This window comes from Ictalurus punctatus, chromosome 11 (genome assembly GCF_001660625.3).
Source record: "Ictalurus punctatus breed USDA103 chromosome 11, Coco_2.0, whole genome shotgun sequence".
NCBI classification, from domain to species: Eukaryota; Metazoa; Chordata; class Actinopteri; order Siluriformes; family Ictaluridae; genus Ictalurus; species Ictalurus punctatus.
Window position 1 is genome coordinate 2,975,127 of NC_030426.2, and position 26,544 is coordinate 3,001,670.

The following is a 26,544-nucleotide window of genomic DNA, read 5'->3' on the forward strand; positions in this document are numbered from 1 at the left end:
ACAATCTCCCAAATTCTTCATATATCTGGGCTACGGGGTATTGTGGCAAGACGGAAGCCTTTTTTAACAAAAAAAAAAAAAAAAAACATCCAAGCCTAGCTAAAGTTTGTAAAGAAATCCATCCAATCCCCCAAAACCATGTGGAATAGCCTAATGTGTTATGATCTGATAAGACCAAAGTTGAACTTTTTGGGCCATAATACCAAAAAATATGTTTGGCACAAAAAAACAAATAAAAAAAAAAACACCATCCCCACGAGGAAGCACAGAGGCCGCATCATACTTTGGGGCTGCTTTTCATCAGCTGGAACTGGGGCTTTAAACAGGGTGGTGGGAATAATGAATAGCTTTGAATACCAGTTAATTTTGTTACAAAAATTTTGGTAAAAAAGGCTTCTTCTAAAACACTTAAAATGAAGAGGTATTTCAGCTTTCAGCATGACAATGACAACACAAACTTCCAGATCAACAAAGGAATGGCTTCACCAAAACAAGGTTTCCAGATCAAAGTCAAATAGGGGTGACCTGAAGAGGGCTGTGCACAGGAGATGCCCAGCCAAATAGAAACAGTTAGAATGCTTTTGCAAGAGTGACAAAATATTGCTAAGTCAATATGTACCAAACTGATTGACTCTTACCCAAAGAGATTGAATGCTGTGATCAAATCTAAAGGTGCTTCAACTAAATATTAGTTTAGGGGTGTGTACACTTATGCAACCAGTTTATTGCACAACCCCAATTCCAAAAAAGTTGGGACAATATGGAAAATGCAAAAAAAAAAAAAAAAAAAAAAAAAAAAAAAAGTCATCGGAAAATCAGTTTACCCTGTACTAAATTTAAAACAAATTGTTAACATTATTTGACGTTTTACTTTGTGAATTTAATTTCTTTTTGAAAATATACATTCATTTCAAATCTAATGACTGCAACACACTCCAAAAAAGTTGGGATAGTCAAAGTCGACTGTTTACAACTGTGTAGCATCACCTTTTCTTTTAATAACACCTATTAATTGTTTGGACACTGAAGACACCGGTTGGTTAAGTTTAGCAAGCGGAATTTTCCCCTATTCATTACATTATGCATTTCTTCAGCTGCTCAACTGTACTGTGTGGTCCTTCGTTGCCTTATTTTGCGCTTCATAATGCACCACACATTCTCAATCGGAGACAGGTCAGGACTGCAGGCAGGCAATGCTAGTACCCACACTCTCTGCTTACACAACCATGTGCTTGTAATCTGGGCAGAATGTGGTTTGGCGTTGTCCTTCTCTGAATGGCAGCATATGTTGCTCCAAAATGTGTACATATCTTTTAGCATTAATGGTGCTCTCACAGATGTGCAGGTTACCCATGCTATGGCTCCTGACACACCCCTATTCCATGACAGACGCTGGCTTTTGGACCTGACGCTTTTCCTCTTTGGCCCGGAGAACAAGACAGCTGTTCCCTTTCAAAGGGATCTTGACGTTGTGTTTAGCATAACACTATGGGAGCACCCTTGCACACGCGACTGGCATCTGAAGCTTGTGTTAAATCATGCCTCTATTTATAGGCCTGCCATGATCATGTGATGTGGCAATTAAGCGTGTCACGTGAGATATATATATGGCACCTGTGAACCACGCCGTCAGCCTCTGTTATCTTCAGTGAGATTAAATGTCAGTTGTTTGTGTAACAAAGACACTTTGATTCTCCTCTATATTTTCTCAAAATCTCTGAACTTTTCTATCCCTTTTTAATAGAAAAGAAAAGAGAAAGAAAGAATGAGCAACAGAGAATTCAGAAAGTGTGTTACACCTTGCTCCCGTTTCATCACGGGAGGAGACGGACACGCTTTCTGTGTGAAGTGTTTAGGGGTGGGGCATGCGATGGCAGCCCTTGAGGGGGCTGACTGTCAGCATTGTGAACGCTTTACGATTAGGCAGCTCCGCTCGCGACTCGCTCTCTTCTCGTCCGAAGGGAGATGGGTTTCAGAGCCTTGCGGATCTCAGGTCCTGGGGATCTCATATGGATTTGGAAGTGGAGCCGGTGATCTCTTGCTCTGTCTTCCAGGTCTGGCTCTCAGCCTGACTTTGGAGCTCGCATCGCGACTCCTCCTACCCCTATGGGAAGCCAAAACACCCTCACTGACTCCGAGGAGTCGGTAGGGGATGCCATTGCACCAAAAACCGAGAGCAGCTCTCAAGCATATAAAGAACTGCTTGAGGTGATTACTAAGGCAGTTGAAAAGCTGAATATAGACTGGCCAGAGGAAGAGGAAGTGGCTTGTAGCAGGCTGGATGAGTGCTTCCTCTCCAGTGAAAATAAATATAAATCTCCCTCACACGTGAGGGAGATATCACGCTTCTGGGGAAAACCATACACTAGCCATGTTTATAACCCTGTGACGTCTGATTACTCAGCCATCATGGGGAGTGAGCAGTGGTCTCATATATCAACAACCAGGGAGGGTTACGTTCACACCCCCTGTTCAGGCAGGCGCAATTAATCCTTCTCTGAGCAGAGGGAAAGTTCTTGTCAGTGAGTGCAATGTACATTCTGGGCAGCCGGAATGTGGGGGCAGACATCCTGTCGAGGCAGGGGCTGACGCCCGGGGGTTGGAGGCTCCATCCACAAGTGGTGACAACACACTGCCCGCTGTGGTTCGCCCTCACTCCTCCCGCACCATTGGGGCTGGACGCCATGGTGCACATGTGGCCGAGGACATGTCTATATGCTTTTCCCCCGATTGCTCTGCTCCCACAAGTTCTAGTGAGCGTCCCCCAAGATCGTCTATGTCTGCTGCTAGTAGAACCTTATTAGCCAGCTCGAATATGGTTCTCTGAGATAATATCCCAGCTAGACAGCACTGCTTGGGAGATTCCCATCCACAGGGAACTACTGTCTCAAGCCAGAGGGGTGATTTATCACCCTCGGCCGGAACTATGGAAACTGTGGGTCTGGCCCCTGAGGGGCACCAGCTCATAGATTCTGGTCTCACAACTGAGGTTCTAGAGCACCATCCACAAGGAAATTGTATGCGCTCAAGTGGTGGCTTTTTGTCTTGTGGTGTGAGGAACGTCAGCTGGATCCAGTGAACTGCGCAATAGCTACTGTCCTGGAGTTCTTACAAGAACGTTTCTCAGCGGGGTTGGCTCTTCGTTTACGTGGCCGCCAATTCGACCAGCCACGCCCCTGCTGATGGAGCCTCTGTGGGGCAACATCCTCTAACTTCGAGGTTCATGAGTGGTGTCAGACGGCTGAGGCCCATCTGCAGGCCACGCATACCTTCCTGGGACCTTTCTGTGGTCCTGGAAGGTCTGTTAGGGGCCCCATTTGAGCCCTAAGAGTCAGCCTCTGAGAAGCTTCTGACTCTAAAGGTAGCTCTTCTGCTGGCCCTGACATCTCTCATGCGAGTAGGAGATCTACAAGCTCTCTCTGTTGCCCCTTCCTGCCTTGACTTTGCCCCTGGATTAGTCAAGTCCTTCCTGTATTCTCAGCCAGATTATATTCCTAAAGTGCCTACATCGGATGCCCACCCTGTGGTGTTGCAGACTTTCTGCCCTCCTCCGTTCCTTACACCAGAACAAGAGAGGATGCACCTGCTGTGTCCAGTAAGGGGTCTCTGTACTTATGTCCACCGCTCTGGCCAGTGGTGTAACTTGGAGCAGTTGCTGGTCTGCTTTGGCGGTGACAGTAGAGGTGATGCTGTGTCAAAGTAGCGCATATCTAATTGGATAGTGGAAGCAATCTCTAATGATTATCAGGCACGCGGTCTCGCTGTCTCTGGACATTAGGGTTCATTCCACTAGGGCGGTCGCCTCCTCGAAGGCTTTGTCCAAAGGGGTATCCTTACAAGATGAGGGTGCTGCTGCAGGGTGGTCTACGCCACACACATGCATTTGTTATTACAGCCTGGATATTCATTCCACCCCGGGCTCATGTGTCTTGCAGTGACTCCCATAATGTATTGCTAAAAGCAACATCTCGTTCCATTCTCAGGGAACAGGGGTACATGCATAACCCAGACGTTTTGTACAACAACTATTTGAAATGTTGACTCGTTGGAGTCATCTCAGATAAGTTGTCTCCAGATGAGAGAGAGCCCAGAGAAGTCGGCAGCGCTTCTGGACAGTGTTGATGTATGTCTTATGCATGGTAAAGCCTTAACTTCTGTCTTTGGTTGCAGCAGTGACTAATGTTGACAGACAAAGTTTTCCAAAGTATTCTCGATGTCAGGATATCCATTACAGTCTCATGACAGTTTATAAGACAGTGAAGTCTTAGGGATAGGAGATCACGCGCATATAGAAGTGTTTTTCGGCCTATCCCTTTATGCACTGAGATTTGACCGGATTCCTTGAATCTTTTAATTTTATTGTGCCCCATGGAAAATGAAATGCCCCAAATCCTACCAATCTGTTGAATATTGGATAATTTTCCTCAATAAATACATGACCAAGTATAATATTTTTGTCTCATTTGTTTAATTGGGTTCTCACTATCTACTTTTCAGACTTGTGTGAAATTTATGTATATGTGTATGCATATATAAATAATTTAAAAGAATAAACATATTGTGTCTAGTTTCTAAAGCAAAAGCAAGATAAAATTTTAAATATGAGAAAATCTGCAAATAAGTGTCCATTAAATCAGACTGGCCCTAAGAGTATAATTGGAAGAATAATTTTCTCTCATTAATGTGCTCAAGAGTTTGGAAGAAATGTTCACTTGTACACTTTGCAGCATATTAAGGAATACATCCATAATTTATCATCCATGAATGAGAAAGAATGTGAATATAAAGTCTTATAATCAGTGCTGGGAAATTATGATGTGGTATTAATCATAACGTACTCTCCAACGGAATGTCCAGAGCATTGGTGAGATGCCTGGTGTTGAGGAATGTCACCAGTAGCAGGGTGACGCCAATTCTCCATGGTAACTGCATCACTAGCCACACCCTCGGAGTTGAGCAGAGGAAGAAGAAAAGACTGCTGTGGGCCAGATCTCAGTACATCTCACCCAGTAGGTACAGGAGAGCTGTGACCTGCGCAAAACACACACAATTAACATTCACACATGAACTGCTCAGAATCAGCCATTGCTAGACTTACCAAATGTCAAGGTGTGAGCACACACACACATACATACACACACACGCACACACACACACACACGCACACACACACGCACACACACACACACACGGCATCTTACTGTTAGACAGTTCTCCCCCCAAAAGGTTCACACCCACTCGCAGATACCATATGCTCACAAAAAGTGCTCAGGAACATGTATGCTCACTAACACACACACTTAAACATCCCCATGAGTCTACACACACACACACACACACACACACACACACACACACACACACACTCTCACACACACATTACTGAAAGAACACACCTGCATCGATGCTTCCTACCCACTCTTCTTTTTACACTAAATGAACCGAATCTCCATATTAAAGGTTTCTGCTGCACACTCTCAGGAACCAGATGTATTGTATTCCTGTTTATTATTTGTTGGACTGAGTGGCAGACACATTTCCTTCCATCCTCTGATTCATAATGCAACATACAAAAAGGCATGAATGTAAATAAATGAGTTGCCTCCTGTGGCTATGATAATGCATGGCAGATGTTGCAGAAATTATGCTGAATTATGAATTCATGGCACAATAACAGACAGATTCTGATTAACTGGTTATTAGAGTGCTGCCATAAGATGGAAGCCACTCACTTCCATATAGCAGCTACCGTGAATTTTCAAGTAGGTATACAGAGGTAGGGGTATAATGGTGCTTGAAATATGAGACCACCGGATTTTAGTTATTCGATAATAACAGCATATCCACCAATGATTTTATTTTTTTTTTAAGTCTGGTATCAGATACTGTTAGAATGCTAGTGAATGTCATATGCAGTGAGAAACCAGAGGCTACAATATAATGAAGACACAGTGGAGGGTCAGGTGCAAGAGGCTCAGACTATAGCAAACAAGACAGTGCTTCAAATGTGAGCATGAACAGCCCCGCCCCCACACATTTCATTGCTCAAGGCAAAATACAGCTTTGCTGGATGCTGCTTTATTGCAGTGCATCTCTTACACAAACAGAACAAATTATCCAAAGCACAATTCCATTATGTATTGCCTATTTATTACATTAAACACTTCTGTCACAGATTTAGTTTCAGTTTAGACCAGGAAACTTTGTTATTCCAAACTGGAATTTCACCTGGCACAATATTTTCTCTTCACTCAAAATGTATCCATCAATTAAATAAATGCTTAAAGTTGTCTCACAGCATTTATATTACAGCATGCCATGCTTATCTGAAGACATTATCCAATCATAAAGAGATAAATACATGCTCTATTACAGATTATTTTAATTTATTTTGGCAATGACCACACTTCGTATTTATGGACAAACATAGACAAAATAATCTTTAATCTTTTTGAGTTTTTAATCAGTTCATGATATTGAAGATTCAGAATATATGTACTTTTACTGTACACAGATCTATTGAGCAAATATGTGTGGTTTAGTGAAGAGGGTCTACATTTTTAACTTTGCATACAGGACTACAGCATTATTACTGCATTTTATATCAAACAGATTCTTTCATTCTCATGTTACACATTTTTGAACAAGGGTATCCTAAATAAATAACTTGAGTATTTGTTCATTATGTTGGTAATAGTTTCTCTATTTGGTAGCTTTGTCTTTACCTATATAAGTGCACTAGTTAGGCAGTGAAATAATGGTTTCTCCATCTACTGCACTATATGTATAAATTGCAAGTGATTTGGGATTAACAAAAAAAAAACTTAAAGAAAAACAGTCAAGTGACTGAAATCATGTTCTACTTTAGAACTATCGATTAAAGATGACATGAGACTTGTGAGTGTTGATACAGGTGCATCTCAAAAAATTTGAATATTGTGAAAAAGTTTTTTGTTTTACTCTTGATGATTACAGCTTACAGACAAAATGGAATTCGGAGATCCAGCATCTCAAAATATTAGAATAAAGAATTTATAATACAGAAATGGCGAGCTTCTGAAAAGTATGTTAATTAATTTGGTCAGGGCCCCTTTTGCACGAATTACTGCATCAATGCAGCGTGGCATGTAGGCAATCAGCTTGTGGCACTGCTGAGGTGTTATGGAAGCCCAGGTTGCTTTGATAGCGGCCTTCAGCTCATCTGTATTGTTGGGTCCAGTGTCTCTCATTTTCCTCTTGACAATACATGTCAATGCAACAGTCAGGCGAGTTTACAACAGACCCTTGGGCTTGGGTCTTTTTGAACAGGCCATACCCTCGGTATGACGGAGTGGGTATTCCCACTAAACGCTATGCTATATACAACGTCAAAGTTCCCTTTGAAAGGGAATGTCTGAGTTACGCATGTAACCCTGTTCCCTGAGAAGGGAACGAGACATTGCGTAGCTTTGTCGTACCAGGGCAGGCCTGTGAATTGCGTCTTCACTTCAGATAATAGAGGCTGATGGCGTGGTTCACAGGTGCCATATTTATATCATGTGACGTGCTTAATTGCCACATCACCTGATCATGGCAGGCCTATAAATAGGCATGATTTTTCACAAGCTTCAGATACCGGTCAGGCACGCAAGGGTGCTCCCATAGTGTTATGCTAAATGCAACGTCTCGTTCCCTTCTCAGGGAACAGGGTTACATGCATACCTCAGACGTTTTCGTTAGTTTTCCTATTATTATTATTCTTCCACCATGGAAGTCTATGGCAGCCAATATAACTGTATGGTTAAAAGTAATTTTGCTCACAGACAGAGGACACAGCCAATTTGAAGTCTCTCTCTCAAAAGCTCTAGCACCAACAACAGGTCAAAATTTCACTCATGTTTATTCTAATAACTTTTGAACTGTAAAGGCTAGAAACAAAATTCTTTTTCCCTCTGATTCCTTGGCCCATGCTGATTCGAGACAATGCACAAAATCTTCTGTCATTTTGAATTTTCTGAAAAACTTACTTTTTCAAACTCTTCCTAGACTCCTCCTAGACTCTTTGTCCGATTTTCACCAAAATCGAATCGCATTATCTTCAGACCATGCTGACAAAATGTTAATGAATTCAAGTTGATTAGTCCAACCATTTTTTAATAGCACAAATTAGACTGTGAGCACGCCAAAATTGACATGATCTATATCGTCTAAACACTTTAGCATATTCATACCAAACTTAGTATATGTTATAACCATCATGACTTGAGGGTACCTGTACAGTTTCAGAGCAGCACCACATAGTGGTCATGAGATTTGAAAAATTCACATTTTTGCTTCCAACTTATGAATGGTTTGTCTTAAAATAATGAAACTATTCTCTACAGATTCAGTGGGGCATAACAGGTTTTTGTGTGTCAGAATTTCATTTTCAAGAGATCATCTTCAGACCATTCCAGCAAAAGTAAACCAAACCATTCTCAAATAACGTGCGAATAAATTAGATGGAAATCATGCTGAAACGGATGTGAGGCTATATCTCCATAATGCATTAACATATTCAGACCAATCTTAGTACCTGTCATTGGCATCAGGATTTGAGGATGAATTCACTGTTTTGGAACATTGCTACCTTGTAATTGCTTTTGATTACTTTTGTGACTGGTGACTGGTCTTCGTAGATTCTTTGGCTCAGGCCAAAAACAATGATCGCTTAGGACATGGTCGGTTGAACTTACTGTCCAGCATTTTGAATTAAGTAAAAAATGACTTTTTTGAACTCCTCCTAGATCGTTCATCTGATTTTCACCAAAATTTATACAGATAATCTTCAGACCATTATGGATCGTATCGAACTTAAGTTATGGAACTCAAGTTGATTGGTCAAACCGTTGTTGAATGAAGCACAGATGAATTTGAAAGTGAGCATGCCAAAATAGACATGATGCTGTATCTCTGTAGTGCTTTAGCATATTCAGACCAAACTGAGTATATGTCATGGGCATCATGGGCATCATGGGCATCATGAGGGTACAGTTTTGGAACAATGCCACCTAGTGTTCAAGAGATATGGAAAAAGCTCATTTTTGCTTATAACTTCTGAATGGTTTGTCATAAAATCATGACCATTCTAAAATCATGCTTACTCATCTCCTTACTTTGCCCCTGCGGTACTTGTAATTGCTGCTTGCAGCTATATTTATTAGGGGCCAAGCCCCGAATGTGCGTAGGCACCTATTGTAATCGTTAGTTTTCATCTTCTTCTTCTTCTTCTTATTATTATTATTCCACTCTGGAAGACTATGGTAGCCCATAGAACCATATGGTAGAAAGATGTGAAATTTGGCACACTGATAGAGGACCATTAACCCCAGCAATTTTGGAATCTCTAACTCAATCCCTCCAGTGGCACCAACTGTCCAAAGTTGCACTCATGTTTATATTAATAACTTTTGAAGAGTGAGTCCTAGAAACAAAATTATTCCCCCTCTGATTCCTTGGCTCAGGATGATTTGAATGACATATTTAACATATTTAATTTTCTATCATGAAAATTATTCTGCCATTTTGAATTTTCTTAAAAATCTACTTTTTCAAACTCATCCTAGGCCGTTTGTCTGATTTGCACCAAAATTGGCCTGCATCATCAAGAGACACTTACAACAAAAAGTTCTTCACAGAATTTTGATAAACCATACCATTTTCGAATGGCGCTTCAACAATTTCGATGGCGAGCATGCCAAAATGGGCGTGAGGGTATATCTCCATAAGATTTTGAGGGATTGTGACAAAACTTGGTAGGTGTCATCAGCATTAGGCCCTGAGCTTAGCAGCAGCGTTTCGGAACAGCACCACATAGTGGTCATGAGATATGAAAAATGAACATTTTTGATTATAACTTCTGAACAGTTTCTCATACAATTATCAAATTGGCCTCATTAGATTCAGATATAAAAAAGATTCCTATATCGGTCATTTTGGATGTTGGCCATTTTTAATTTAATAAAAAAAATTTGTATTTTATGAACGACTTTGAATCATTACGAACCTCAGTATGTTTCTTTGTCGCAATGCTTTGAAGGGACTCAAAAAGTTTTGTGACAGCCCCACCTTCTGGTCAAACATTATAATGCCATTTCTAAAAATGCTAATAGCTCTTGACTCCTTTTTCCAACCATCATGAGACTCATCTTGATAGATTCTGTGTTTCATGTCCAGAACAATGAATTAAGTCATGGTTGCGCAATTCACTGTTCGCTACTTTTTAATTGTTTTGAAAACATACTTTTTCAAAGTCCTCCTAGGTCGTTTGACCGATTTGCAAGAAAATTGGCCTGTGTCATCTAGAGATGCTAATGACAAAAAGTTACTCAAAGAATTTTGATAAACCATACTGTTTTAAAATGGCACTTCAACAAAATTGATGGCGAGCATGCCAAAATGGACATGACGGTATATCTACATAACACTTTGTGGCATCTTGACAAAACTTAGTATGGGTCATCAGAATTACACCCTGAGGTTAGCTGCAGAGTTTTGGCACTTCTGTCCCCTACTGGTCAGGAGATAGCAAAAACAGCCTTTTTGGCTTAACTCTTGAATGCTTTGATATAACTCTTGAATGCTTATGGTGCTGATAATTGGCTTGACCCCGGTACTGCTGCTTGCAGCTATATTTACGCTTACTTCTGTTATTGTTACACAGCTACTGAAATGGCTACAACTCTTAGATAATAGGCTAGCTTTTAAGTTCCCCATAAGTAAATGGTTAATTATTATTATTATTATTATTATTATTATTATTATTATTATTATCAGTGGTGGTGCTTTAAAAGCACTACTATTGTTATTCGGCACACTTATTATAATTATTATTATTAGTGGTGCTTGAAAAGCACTACTATTGTTCTCTTGCATAATTATTATTATAAAAATTATTATTATTCTTCCCCCTTTTTTTTCAGCGAGTAACTAGTCCTGCACCGTTTGACCGAATTCTCCGGGTGAGGAGTCAAATCGATCGGCTTATTGAGGAGAGGTGTGCTATGACATTCATAAGCGATGGGAATGCCGGAATTCTTGCTACGGAAGCTCAAAGTCGGAAAATTTCCCATAGACTTGCATTGGGTTGCGAAAGAATTGGCACCCTACACAGCGTGCTATAAAAGAATTGCCTCCGTACACGTCCGGCTCTAAAAAGTATGGGCGCCTGATCTGTCCGGCTCCCAAAAGTATTGGGGCCCTATCTGGAAGGCTCTCAAAACTATTGGCACCCTATCTGGCCGGCTCTCAAAAGTATAGGCACCCCGTATGGCTGGCTCTCCAAAGTATTTTCACCCTACATGGCCGGCTCTAAAAAGTATAGCTGCAGTACACGGCTGGCTCTATCAGTACTGGCGCCCTATCTGGCTGACTCTCAAAAGTATTGGTACCCTTCGTGTCCAGCTCTCAAAAGTATTGGTGACCTACACGTGCGCCGTCAGCTGTCAAAAGTATTGTCGCCCTACGCCGTCAGCTCTCAAAAGTATTGGCACCCCATCCTGGTTTCGCCACGGTAACTTGCATTCGGGAGCAACTTGGGGTTCAGTGTCTTGCCCAAGGACACTTCGGCATGTGGAGTCATGTGGGCCGGGAATTGAAGCGCCAACCCTACGATTAGTGGACAACCCGCTCTACCACCCGAGCCACAGCCGCCCATAGTATAGAAAGCTAACAAACGATGTAATTTTTGGGAACTGTATTTATGATGTTTTTATTTTATTTTTTTAATATACACACAATGAAGAAAGAACACACAAAAATGACTGATGCAAAATCTTGCATGACAGGCCTACCCTTAACCATACTGTACTAACTGGAAATGAGCCATCACTATTAATCTTTTAAAAACATAAAGGCCATTTCTTTCTAATAACACTTACTGTTGAGCTTATAGTACCAGTTAACATGGGATTGCATTAATTTGTTATATTAATTTACATAGCTAACAACTGATAAACATTTTTAATGATATTTCCTGGCTGATCCTAAAGTCACTAATTAACTTGCATTTATGTTTGTGTTTTAGCAGTGGAGTCAGTTGAGTATCTGCTGATGAGCCCTTCTCATTCAGGCTGTGACCCAGCTCATTAGTTAAGTTCCTTTTGGCTCTAATTAGTCAAATAACCAACAGCAAAAAGTGCTATAAATTATAACATAAGATTTTAAAGTGGAAGAGAGAAGTAGTCTCGGACTCCCAGCCAAGTTCAGAAAAGTGACCTCATAAAACTTCATTGTTTCATAATGTTCAGCAACATGATACACAACACGCACAAATGGCTTCTTTAAACGATTAAAAAGTCAGGCAGAAATTCATGACCCAGCATCTTGCATTGCCTCTCTACCCATTTCCTCTCCACTACTTAAGCTGCTCTGTAATTTATCAAACTCTACAGGAAAACATAGATCAAACACCAGTGCATGAAGCCTTTATTGAACAAGGAGTTGATTCCTTTTGTTTCCCTGTAGGGGGTTCTTGTTTTCCAGATGGGCATGAACACTACTCTACAAGTCTGCGTATTGTGATAATGGGATTAACTCTGTCTCTCTCCTTTCGTCAAGTCGATGCTGGTTGCTCTGACCCCCTGTATGACCTATGTGATGTCACTGGAAAAGTCATTAGAATCTAAGAAAATTGGTTTGTGCACCACTGACCCGTTTAGCTCACATTTTTACAATATTAAGACAATGTGCTCTAGTTTTATCATATTGTGCCTTCATCAATCAAAGGCTACTCTGATGAATATATTATATCTCCACTCTAATTGAACTTGAGCCCTCTCCATCAAATTGAATTTGGCTGCTCTTCATTATTATTGAGTGTCTAGCAGGATGCAATATGGCCATCTGGCTGGGGACAGCTTGCAAACCATGGGACCGGACATGAAAGATGTTCAATTTAGAACTACTTCATTCATATGGTATACAGTGTTGGGGAAGTTATTCAAAAAAAGTACTCCACTACAGATTATTACTATTTTAAAATTTTAATTTGATTACTTTACTGATTACTGCATGTTAATCAGATTACTAATTACTTTACTTTCACATTACTTTCAAAACCTATAAAACCTACTAAAAAACACTACAAAGTGAAACTCATAGTTCTTTCAGTAATTTTAGCATGTGCCAATGTATGACGTGATCAGAAAAAGTTGGATTTATCATAAAACTTGCCTCGGGTGCTGTGACTGTTTGCAGGACTATCAGACCGATAAAATATAAAACTTTTCTAACTATGCTAGTTTGCGAGCCAGACCCTGTCTGATTGGTCTCACCTCAGTTCACTGAAGATGTAAAATTACAACACTGTCGTCTTCTTTTACTGACGTTCACTTATGTAGTGACAAGTGGAGAATTATTCAGGGCTAAAGAAAAAATCTTCAGGGCAAAACGTGATTTATTTTTAAATGGATTTTATACTTAATATTGCTTTCTTAATAATAAATTTGTAACTCAAGTAACATAATTTTCTTGACAACAGTAACTGTAATCAAATTACATAAATTTAACATGTAATGCATTACATTACTGCATTATCAGGAAAAGTAATTCGATTACAGTAACGTGTTACTTTGTAACGCGTTATACCCAACTCTGATGGTATATAGCCAAAATGGCTATTGACAAAGCATCTCCATAGACACACAGCTCATCATAGATCAGTACCTTTATACTAAGAGCATCTTTTGAGATTAGTAATTAAACGTCCTCTTTGATGTATGCTGAGCATGCTAGACCAGAACTGATGCACACACAGCCAACCTGCCAGACAATTGCTCATGTACATAGAACTAAGACCTGTTTAAGGATCTCAGGCTGTTTCCTAATTCCCTTGCTCAGTGCCGGAGGCTCACACCCGAGCCTGCCGAAGTTGGCAGGAGGCTAAAAGCTGCCAGCGTGGGAAGCCCAGTATGACCTCTGACCCACACTAGTTCTGGCACTGCCTAAGCACATCAGTATATGACAGGTGCCAGAAGAGGAGGAGAGGAAGATAGAATCTGGGGCAAGGAAAATCTGGAGCAGGCTTTTCAGATGGATGGCAGCTCTCTCCCTTTCCTACACTACCCTTGCTCACAGCGGGGACTCCTTTAGCAACACGGATAAGCATAAATCAAGCGACTGGGAAGGTGGGAAATTAAAGTGACAGAGTGGGGCACCTTGTGAAGATCATTTGGTGGCAGAGCTCAGAGGCATGCCATGCCACCCACTCTCAACACACCAAACTGTCCTTTTAGTACCCTTCCCCCCAAATTGTATGCACTTTGGGATACAACTAAATGAACAAGGTTCTATAGGGAAAATGCCCAAAGTGCATACAGTTTGGTGGGAAAGGTACTCAAAGGACAATTTGGTGTGTTGAGAGTTGGTGGCAGAGCTCAGAGGCACCACCCCATATATTATTTCCAATAGATAAATTGCTTAGGAACAATCTACGGTTTGTACAGTATGTCATACAGCACAGCTTATTTTTACTTCCAGAAGACGCATCTGCTACCCTCTGATAGTTCTGTGTTAAATTACCTATTGCATTGGAGTTTTTCATGCTGGCCGGTAATGGGATTAGCTCATGCTAGTTGAATAAAAGTGCATTAGATTATCTCTAATAGTGGAAAATCTGATTGTGATCTTTTCCACATAATTCAGGCATGGCTGTGACTAACATCACTAAATAGTTATTTCCCTGCATGATTATAGTGATTTCATTTAATCACTAGTTCATTTATGTTCAAATCAGCTAAGTTCCTATAGAGGCAGTTTCCTAAGTAAGGAAAAAACACAAGATGGGGAATAGTGAAGAGTTGGACTGCTGCCCCAAAAGCAATGGTGGAAAATACTTGAGTAATTGTACTTTGTTACTATACTTAAGTATTACTTACCTGGAGAAAAACACACACAGGGCAAATGTGGGAATCAAACCCCCAACTCTGGAGGTGTGAGGCAACCTTACTAACCACTAAGCCACAATGCCCCATGCTTAGCAACCAATCAAGTTTATCAATTTAAAAATTGTGCCAATTCATCATCTGAGTTGACCTTGCTCATACTTACTCATGCTACACAATGTAGTTAATGCTATAGCTATCCAAGTGTATGTGAAGATTGCCAAGCCACAAGACTGTATTTTCAACATTTGAGGTTGAGCACCCTGGCCTTACATCACTGTTTCAGTATGCTGAAGTAAGCAAAGACTCAAAAATGAGGTGTAACCTTTGCCTGTCTAGAAGGCATGAACTCCATCTAATTTGGAAAACCATGTTGAGGTAGGTTTCACTATTTGCTAAAACTAACTGGCTATATTCTTGCTAATGTTAAATACTGATTACTTACATGATATTTTGCATCTGATGAATTCATTAGCAAACTACATAGTGTTAATCATGTATATAACCAGCAAATAGAGACTGAATGATGTTTTCAGGCAAAATGGTGTAGTTGCTTTCAAACAAAAATCATCTAACAGTTTTAGATAAGCAATAAAAGTTACTTTTCAGATGTAAATATGTAATTAATATATATATATATATATATATATATATATATATATATATATATATATATATTATATATTTATTATATATAATAAATATAAATATATATTTATTATATATTTATTATATATATTAAACTTCATCAATTAAAAACATTTACTTTTTATTTTTAATACTTGAGTACATTTAAAGTAGTAACTTTCTTTGCATTCATATTAACTTAAGTATACAATAATATCTCAGTATATTTTCATATCCCTGCACAAAATCCTGTGCACATGTCCCTGTGTTTTTCCATAAAAATGTTTTTTCCATAAAAAAGTTTTATTCATCTTATATCACAGCAATATATCCATGGTTACTATTTTACAATTTATGAAAGAATGACACTTCATCAATTTTATGTTTTTATCTCTCTCAAAGTTAATAAGACACAAAATGCAGTTTGTCACATAACTGAGAAACCAGCATTCAAAAACCTCCCTGGTACTGACTGGAAGTGACAATGAATTAACACATGATGCTAAGTTATCAGCATAACCAGGTAGCTAACGTATCTAGTGTAATAAGTTATCTAGTGTGGTCAGATGTGGAAAAAGCAAGCTGGCTGCCTGGATAGCCAGCTTAGTGGTGATATCATTGTCTCCATTAGCTGTCATTTAAAGACACCATGCCTAGCTAGTTTTGCAGCAGTTAGCTAACAGCAAGCATTTACCAGTTATAATGGAGACCCCTAATTGTGCAAAAAAAAAAAAAAACACTGGTTTTTACCAGTTCAAATGACTAACCTAAAAATCAGACCACAGCTTCAAAATACATTAAAAAATGCATCAGTTATTAAACTGGTTAAGGCCAAAGAATTGCAACAGCCTTTAGAACAGGCTTGTGTGGGAAAGGAAAGACCAGCACTGAGCTGGAGTATGAGATAAATATTATCATGGAGTGAAAAGAGAAATAGAGTAAAAGTAAAAATTGGTGAATGCTTCATAGAGATGCACAGAAAGATGGAGTGGGTACTAAGACAGGGAGTAAGAGAGTAAGAGGATGATGAAATTGATGGATACAGTCTTAGCCACAATAAATGAACAGTGAAGTTTCTGACCTAAGCTCCCCTGTGACAAGATGACGAATAACCCCATGACCACAGTCAAATGCACCGCAGGCCACAGAGATGGACAGATCCCCTGACTCTAGCAAAAACACAATTTAAAATCCCAATCAAATCCAGCACCTTGGCAAAATCAGTAAACTGCAACATGCATTTTCTTGATTTTATTGATTAGGCTTTCCTGGGGTTTAGGTCAAGATTTCACTACACAAAGACGCACTCCAGGCAAAAGCAAACAGTATGGATAGTAGTTCTGTTGTTCCAAATGGATGCCTAAACTAAGAAAACACATTTTTTTTTGTTTTGTAACAAGCTAACCAGTTCTTTAAACATTTCCTCTCCTGGACAAAATAGGATTGTTATAAATACAAAACTAAAAACCAAGGCAACCACATTAAGTGTAGGTACAGGACTCAGTCTTCCTGTAGGTCTGACGCAGCTACTGAATTCATCTTTAATTGTGTTAAACATAAGTTAATGCTTCATCAGCTGCTGGCTTTTAAACTAAAATATGGTAGTTGAGTACACATTGTGAACATTTATGAATATGGTTTAATTTAATCCATGGTAAGTAGTTGGTTAATGTTAGTAGTGAGGATTATTGACATTTATGAATATGTAGTAAAATGATCATCTTAATTATTTATAAAGCTTGTTATATTTATTTACATTTATTCATTTAGCAGATGCTTTTATCCAATGTGCCTTTGAGGAAATACAAGTAAAGACTTGCTAAACTTCAATATGGCAGCTAACTTGACTCAACTGTCAGCTCAACCAGTCATTAACATAGGCATTCCAAAACCCCAAATGGAGTTGCTTGATTTACAAGAGATTGTGAGAGAAACTCACAATTTCCTTTATTACTTCATGCATTTACTTTACAAATTGTTATAAGAAATATAGAAACTAGCATTGCATTTCAAATCACATATTATGTACTATTCTACACTGTTATTGAGTATTAACATTAACCGGTTGACCTATTACTGTTAGTGTTTGAATTTTAAAAACCTCTCATGCCTTCAAGCCTACCAAAAGATCTGTTTTGCATACCATTCTTCAGATTTTTTTAGATTAGTAAATACTTTTGAAAATAACGTCAGAGTTTTTGATTTGAGACACAGCTCATGACAGTAATCACAATGAGGGTGGAAAGTTTTAAAGAGAATAGATCTCTTCAGTGTGTTTAAAATCTCTGTGCATAAAATCACTAAATGTTTTACAGTTCGACTTGGAAACCTCACAGACAGGGGTGTTTTGCCTGTGACGCACCATATAGTGTACATGAGATAAGCAGACGCTTCTCCATGGGCATGCAAAAGTCATGTGTCAAGCATAAACCATATGTACAGTATATACAGTATATATACACATCTGGTAGATGCTAAGCTATCTATCTGTGTAATATATCTATATATGGAAATTTTGACTATATCCAGGGTTTTTGCACATTTTTTTTGCAGTGCTCCAAAGGTATCATACGTTCATAATACCAAATCCACAACAAGTCTCAAATATGATCTACAAATCCAATTGCAAAGCTAATCTTACCTAACTTGAAATGTACAACCAAGCAGTAGGAGCATTAGAAAAGAACTGAGCTGAGTTACAGAGGAGAGAAACAATAATAAACAAACTGGAAACCTGCCTTTCCTCCTGCATAAGGCCCCTCATAAAAGGAAAATACATATTGTCATAGCGTTCACCTGTGAAAAGTCATTTCTCATTGTCTTCTTTTGAGATGCACCTCATGCAACCAAATGCTGCTCAAGGCACTGGCATTTCTGGAGAAAATCATAGCTTATGTTATAATTACTATTCAAATCAATGGAGTGATACCAGAAAGTCCCCAGCATGATGTTGATGCCATTGATCTGAGTGTTTTAGTACAGTGAGGCATTCTGCTTTTCATAAGGTAAAGGTGGCTAATAATTTAAACAATTTGCTAGCTTATAAAATGACGGATTACATTATACTGCATATCTGGCAAAGAATGCAGCTACACTGACATCTGATCTTCTGCGTTCTCAGCAGGTTTTTCCACCTTGTAAAATTAGTTCCAAGATTCACTGAAGTTTTGAAGTAGCAAAAGTATATGCCACTGAATTACCTCATGGTTACCTTTCTGGGACTTTACAATAGAGGTGGATTGAAGGACACTTGAGTGTCTATAACTAGACTGACAGTAGGGACATGTAAACATAACGACAAAATGCAAATGAAAGTCTGTAATGTATTACCATGTTATTTGTAATTAAAGAAAAATAACAAAAAAGAACTTGTTCTCCTGGAAACCTGCAACAACTTTCTCTATAATTAGGAACTCAATATCTATAACAAAGTTCAAAACTTGTACTATTATAAATAAAACACAGACAATATTGTGGGAAATCAAAAGTTTCCTCATTCTTCAAAACATTAAAGGCTATTGAATAGAATCCTCATGACTGTCTTCACGGCACTTACTTTATTTTATTATTATAATTTGATTGATTTATTTATTTTACAAAACCATATCTGTCATAATTATTGACACACCTAGAAATATAATATAATGAACAAAATACAATTGAAGCATGTTCCCATTTAGAGTTACTTTTTTTTTTTTTTATCTGAAGTGGTCATCCATGACTTGTTTGACCTGTTTCACTGAGGTATAAATACGAGATGACTCAAAGGGGAAAATTCCATAAGTCAACATTGTGAAGATTTGAGAATAGACAAATGAAATGACACAAAAGTGTGTTGACCTTCATAAATCAGGCAATGGCTACAATAAATAGAAATACAAAAAAAATGCTCATATCCATGATCCATAGATCCACTGAGCAATAATTAAGAAGTTCCAGACTTGTAATGAACCTGCCTGGAAGGAGGTGCAAGTGTATTTTCCTCCCATGCAAAATAAGAGACGCTGGTTAGAGATGCAAAAATTACTCCAAGGATCATGGTTAGAGATCTGCAGGAGTAGCTTTTGGGTCACTGTTATACAGAAAAGAACCAGTGTTAAATATTACATATGGTAGATGAGCTGCATCATGGACTTCATAAAGCACCAGGAGATTTTGCAATGAAAATCTGTCTGCCTCTGGAAGGAGCTACATCTGGGTTGTGGTTGGATCATTAAGTAGGACAGTTAATCCAAAATGTCCAAATCCACACAAAAGTGGTTCAGTGAACACAGAATCAAGATTTTGACATGGCCATCCCAGTCCCCTGACATAAACCCTGTGGGTTGAGCTGAAGAGTAAAGCACAAGTGAGGAAGCAGGGCCATGGAGGATGTGCAGAGATTCTCTATTGAGGAGTGCTATCAGATTCCTTACCCTTGCCTAAGTTCAATCAGTGTCAGATTAAGCTAATTATCCACATATATTTTAATAACTATTTTATCCATCTTTCTCAATAATACTGGAGCAGACTTGATTTTCCTGGGCATTTAAAACGTCTTCATTTCAGTTTAGCACCGTTACTGCCGTTTGCCTTTGTACAGCTCAGGAAACAGAACCTGTTTGAGTGCCACAAGTCGTAGTGTAAATTACAAGGATGTGCTATTCAAGTCACCTTGATTAAAAACAGTGCCACTACAGACTGCACTACAGGAAAAGTAATAAATTGTCCGTACAGCTAAGGTCACACACGAGGCAGTAAAGAATGAAAGACACCAAATTAAAGGGGCTCTGTGATCACAGATGTGTCAAGTTGGAAGTGAGAGAGAAAGAGAGGTGAGAGAGATGGATTGGGATTTGGAGATAGAACAAGTGAGGGGAAAATGCATAATTAAAAATGCACTTGTGTTTGTGAACACAAAGGGAATTACTTTCTCTGATTTTCTTCCACCTATTTCTGTCTCTTTGAAGTCTGTGAATCACAGAGGATCCATTCTCAGGACAATAATGATGTTAGCCTGTGATCCACTCCGAGCGGCATGAAGTGGGTGTGTGGCTGAGAGCAATTTCACAGGAGAGACTGTTGGATTATTTGGTAGGAATAGAAATAGCCAAGGACCTCACTACAATCACTCACAACATCTGATGGATGTTGGCAATCTCCCAGAAAGCAACTGGTCACAGTTGGAAAAGATGGATGAAAATTACATTCTAGATCCCCTGCATTAGAACCTGAAGCAAATTTGCTTTCTGTGCCTAAGAGGGAGATTTTGATTTCCCAGTGCTGTGGACAACTGGTGTGCTGAGGTGGAGCAGTGAGTAAAGAATAGCTCTTGTTTGTTTTTCCCTATTGCTCCGTTTCCACAATTGAACATATTAACCACTGAGTTTCAAGTTCCGGATATGTGATTCATAAGTGCTATGCTAAATGATACAAAGTGAACATCCTGCTATGATCTGGACAAACTCTTCACGACAGGCTGTTTAAAGATTTGGAGGTTATATTAAAAATGTTCTGTGCTTGTTCATCAGTGCTTACATATGCCTGTTGTATCTCTTTTATCTCTTCTTTTATGATTGATTATCTGAGAAAGTCCAGCTTCACAGGAAACTTTCTAACACCTGTCACCATAAAACCAGCAGGATGTTAATATTTACTCATTTTTGCACAAAAGCACGCAATTCAAACTGATGCACATTTCAAAAAGGAAAATTTCATACATTCTTGCAGAGGAACAGATGTACACAGTATGAGATATGGAACAACAAATGAGTAACAAGTCAAACCAAACGCTTTTCTTATTTCTTCCTAAAGACCAAAGGACAAAATTAAACATTTACAAAGAAATCCTCAAATCTCTTCATTCACTTACGTCTCTTAAGGCACTTAAGTCTCACCTTTCTTCCTAACCCCCCCACCCATAACATACGTGCAGAGACCCAAAACACTTGTTTTGCTACTGTAATCCCCCACCTGATGCATTTGTTACAAGCTCAGCCAAAGCACACAAAACAGAAGTCTGACTACTCACAAGTCCCTGCTCCATTCTCTTCTTTCCTTCTGCCTCTGGCTAACCCCTTCCTCTGATACACATTATAACAGACTGAAAACAGAATGCAGACAAGAATGCGGGATACGAGGAACTGACGGAGTGCTCTGTAGGCGGCCAAGAGATGGGAGGCACAGGAAAAGATTATGCTGCCAGAGCCTCTCCCTTGGCAAAGGAGCTCATTAAGTGAGTGACAATCAAAGCCTGATCTGAGAGCTATTCACTGCATTGGGTGGGTATGGGAAGAGAAAGAGAGGGGGGGGGGGGGGGGGGGGCACCAGTGAAGGAATGTTGAATAGGGACACAGTTTAGAAAATCAATTTTAAATAACCAGAAAGTATACAGACATCTCCAGAAATGTAATCTAAGGTAAGATCTTATGATGCATATTCGTCTATGTGCAGTTTTAATCATTCAGTGTTTTGGTAGAGAGAATATTATTGTATAACTGATGTTCTGTATTTCTGCAATCATAGCCTCAATGAGCATATGCAAACACACACACACACACACACACACACACACACACACACACACACACACACACACACACATAAGTGAGCATGAAGTGAGCATAATTTAACACGCTGCTCATGACACATTCAAACAGCTGCAAGTGGCTGCTTATATCAAACTAACTGGTAGCAATTCAAAGGGAAATTAATCAAGAACATGTCCAGAAACCCAAAGAGTAAGAGTGTGACTTTTTTGTTTTATTTACAGCATAGCCATAGGTGGACTAGTAAAAATCCCTCAACAGCAAACTAGGGGGAAAAAACCCAGTCCTCTCCCATTACACTGGGGGGGTAGGGGGTGAGGTAGAGAATCGAGATGATATATGATGTGGAATGGGGTGTATGACTTACAGTTTAACGGGGAAGAGGGAAGAAGAAAATTAGAAACTGGGGGGAGGGTTGAACTATGCTTGAATTATACTGATATGGGGCATTAAGGGACAGAAAAAGCTTCAAAGCACAGAAAAAATGTCCTTGAAAAAAAATGCAGAAGAGATTCTACATAAGCCTATATCAAGCTGACATATCAACCGTGCATAGCCTTTTCCATGCTTTATTGGATTACATTTGCTATAGGAAGTATGATCCTAACAGGTGACATCAGTTAGTTGGAATACCATTGAATTTACAGGCACCAGAAGAAAAAAAAACTTAATTAGAAAACAATTATAATGAATATATTTGTGAGCTTGTCTTTTGAAGGTTTCATTAATTCCATCCTCTCCGACTGAAGCTAATTATCTAACTATATGAAAGACATAACTGGTATTTCTATATTTGTGTATGACAAAGCTTTTCTTTGTGTTGCAACAAATGCCTCAACCTCAGATTTTAATCAAATCAATAAATCACTTAAGCTTAATTCTGATAAACCAGAATGATCTGTCCTGTGTGAAGATGTTCTGGCAAATGAAAGGCAATAAAGGTACCGCCCTTATTGAAAATAAACTGTACACTAGATTAAGAAAACAGCTGAGCAGTTTATATGAAATACTGTGATTAGTCATAATTCATCTTCATTTAACAAATAACACAAACAAGTTTCATCTTGAAGCATTCACTGCTCTAAAATGTCAAATGACAGAGAATAGTATTTCGCAGAAACACTGCGGTGTGTTTAATCGTGAGAGCAGATTGCCAAAACCAGACACTGAGAACAGTCAGTGCTGTGTCAATACAGGTCCCTTGGCACTCCCTTTAAGTGGCAGCAGGATCGGGCTGCCATTATGGGCCGCACAAACAGAGGGAAGCCATATGAACTTTGCACAAGCACTTATGGAAGTAAGCAGCGGAGGACAGTGGACAGAGGGAAAGAATGAAGCTGCAGAAAGGATGGACAAAGCTGCCAGCTCTCCAGAGTTCAGCCAGGCCGAACAAACCTGACATTGTTCTTTGTACTGCCTAGAGGACAACTTCCCCTCCCTCCGCTTCTCTCTCTCACCATCTCTGTGCCTTTGTGTCCCTCTTCTCCATGGCTCACAGTAAGCCACCATGCATTACAGGGTTGTTCCAGGGCCATTTGGTCTGGCATTCACAAACCAAAACATCTCTGACACATATTGTGTGTGTCATTTGTTTTTAGCTCTAATTCCTCATTAATAGTAATTCCAATAATTTGACAAACATTATCTACTCATCACTCAGAACAGCATTTTGCTAAGAGTCAGGGCACTGCAGAAGTAGCCAATCAGACTAGTTGTAGAAAAACTGCACTACCTGCAAAAACTAACAAACCACCTCATTCGCCAAGCCGAATGCAGCGCATGGGGAGCACAGGTGCTCTCCGCTACAGGAAATAACCTCAGAGTAACCTTCAGGCAACACTGACAACCTGCACCATGTGCTCAACTGGGTCCTGATCAACTCTGCCATCCTGTCTTTGATCTATGCTTTGGCATTAGAAAGGAACTCCCAGAGCATCTATATAGGCTGAGGAATAAAAATAGGGTACAGAACATGATGGGTCAGTGGCATGAAAAGCTGAGCATCATCAAACCAACAGAGAATGTTTTGTGCTGGATTCATACCACTTTAGCATTGGAGATCTAGGGTTTTGTAAAAGCATCTGTAAGATAAGATCGTCTTAACTGAGAGATGGGTCTTTAAAAAAATGTTCTTTGTGCTGCAAAGCTTATTGGGAAACTCAGTCTTAAGCACCTTCCAAAGTTATATTCACTGTCAGAGCAATGAAAGAAGCTTCTGGTACTCCAGTTTCAAATATGTATCAAATAAACCTATACACATGTTAAAACCACCTTCTCACAGAAGCAGATGTTAATATATCTCTACAGAAATGACTTTAAGAATTAGAGAGAAAAACTTAAAAGCTGTATGGTTAACATATACATTTCAGACTTTAAAAAAATTACATGCATGTAGTCATTATAAATGATGACAAATGGGTCTGAAAAAGTTTTTGTTTTCACTTGGTTCCCACTTGTTTAGGACAAGACTGATTTAGCAGGTGTTTTTATTCAGTTTCAAAGCTATAACACACTTATTTATTTATTTCTCAGCAGCTTCTTTGATGCCTAAAATGCCTAAATGCTTAAAATAAAGGCCGGATATCTGATGGGTGCTCTTTATGAACTCTACCGCCATATGCCTCTCAAGATGAAGTACCTGTGAGTGTTTATATTCAGTTCCCCATTAGCCTCGACACATTAACAACCTCTAAATTGATTCCAGACCTTGGTTTATAGGTGAGTGAAACATACACCACTGACTAACATAAGGTATTAATTTTACAGTGTAGTCAAGCATGGAAAGAGATAGCTAATGCATGCTTGGAGCTGCATTTTTCCATTGCAAAAAGTCTACTGTGCACAGGTTGGTGAAATGTTAAGCATGTTAAATCACAGAGTGACAGTTACATGAGACATTTGCACTTGGTGTGTGTGTGTGTGTGTGTGATATGGTTTGCAGGACTGTAATCCTATTGAGTGATTTCTCCTGTCTCCTCTGTCTTTTTTAGACTTTCCATTGCCAGACTTGATCACAGATGGCACTCCCTGTGATTATGGCAACAACTATTATGTGATCAGCTTTCCTGATTGGCATCATCACCAAAGGTCTCGGGCAAACACATAACACAATAACACTGCTAGCACCAAATATTAGGTTCATTCACATTGACTGCAATATAACTGAGGATAAACATGCTGTCAAGGAAAATATGGGGGGGATAAACAGTGGGAGGCAGGCTAACTTGTGTTCTAGCTTCTCTCACTTATGGGACTGTTGTTGCTGACAGGTTTTAAATAAAGAGTCCTGTTGAACCCATTTTAATCATGTTACCCCATAAACCGATGAGCTATTTCCCCTAGTTCTCAGCCTTAACAAAGTCAAAGGTCTGGAACCCAGGGGTATTTTGAGTGTTTACATAAGCCAGTTGAGAATGTTGGACAAACATGAAGTCAGGGAGACAAATTCATTAAAACAACTATCAAGTCATTTAACATGCATAGCAACATAGTACCTATAAAGCTTTAGAGCTTATACCGTGGAAAGCAGGAATGAAAAAAAAAATGAGATGTGTGCTAGCTCAAAATGAAAGTAGTTCAGTGGTTCAATAGTAATTTAATGCAGCAGTGCTTCAGGCATAGAGCTCTGTGTGGATCATCCCCATCATCTTCCCACCTGCCAGCAGAGGAAGTCCATTGCAGAGGGCTGCAGGCGGAAAGTGTGCCGCCAAACAAACGCCTCCTGTGCTGCAAAATCAGATTTCCAACAAGTGAGATTAATGTTTCTTGGAAGCATCCATATCCGAGCCTCTTCTCCTCCTGCCGCTTTAATGAGATAAGCCTGGGTTAATTCGGCCAAGATAAGGTCTCAGCATCGAGCTGATGCCTTTTAAGGAGAGATAAGCCTGAGGACTGGGGTCAGGGTAAAGAGATGGAATGTAATGTTACAATACACGATCCAAGAGCAGAAAATTGCACCAAGGATTAACTTTGCTTGTGAATTCCTCTTAATAAAAGTAAAATCCTATGGACTTGAAGGGGAAAAAATCAGGTGTGTTTGAATTGGCATGCAGGTCATGATCACACAAGGCTACAGAATACTTTGAGACATTTCTACTGAAACGAGGAGGCAGCTCTCTGTATGTGTGTGTGTGTGTGTGTGTGTGTGTGTGCGTGTGTGTGTGTGTGTGTGTGTGTGTTTATCCCTGGTTGAGAGTGATTGCTCATGAATAAACCAACATTGTTTAAATGATTTTGAAAATGCAGGAATAGTACTTGAATGATGACTCATGCCTTGCAACAGGAGCACCAAGTGAATGAAACCAGCCCCAGTTCTTATCTCAGTGCTCTTGAAGTTAAGTGAATTACATTTAAAAAATCTTCAATCTTGATCTTGAATCTTTTATAAGTGACCACACACATACACACAAAAGAAAATGTGGTAAAACAATTGGTGGTAAAACTTTTAAAACAAAATTTTACAAAAGAAACAAAATAGTTACATAGACCTA

General features: G+C 39.3%; 1 protein-coding gene across 7 annotated transcripts in view; it reads right to left on the reverse strand.

The window, feature by feature from the left end:
• Positions 1-26,544, reverse strand: part of chl1b (cell adhesion molecule L1-like b) — a 115,339-nt gene that overhangs the window by 59,704 nt on the left and 29,091 nt on the right. For 6 of the 7 annotated variants that reach the window (XM_053683505.1, XM_053683503.1, XM_053683501.1 and 3 more), the window contains exons 1-2: positions 21,538-21,685; positions 4,839-5,031 (exon numbers count right to left, since the gene is read on the reverse strand). In XM_053683505.1, coding sequence (XP_053539480.1) covers positions 4,839-4,932 — 94 coding nt within the window. In that variant the 5' untranslated portion in view covers positions 4,933-5,031; positions 21,538-21,685. Of the gene's footprint in view, positions 1-4,838; positions 5,032-21,537; positions 21,686-26,544 lie in introns of those variants that run through there. The other variant, XM_017479998.3, reaches the window with a different exon arrangement.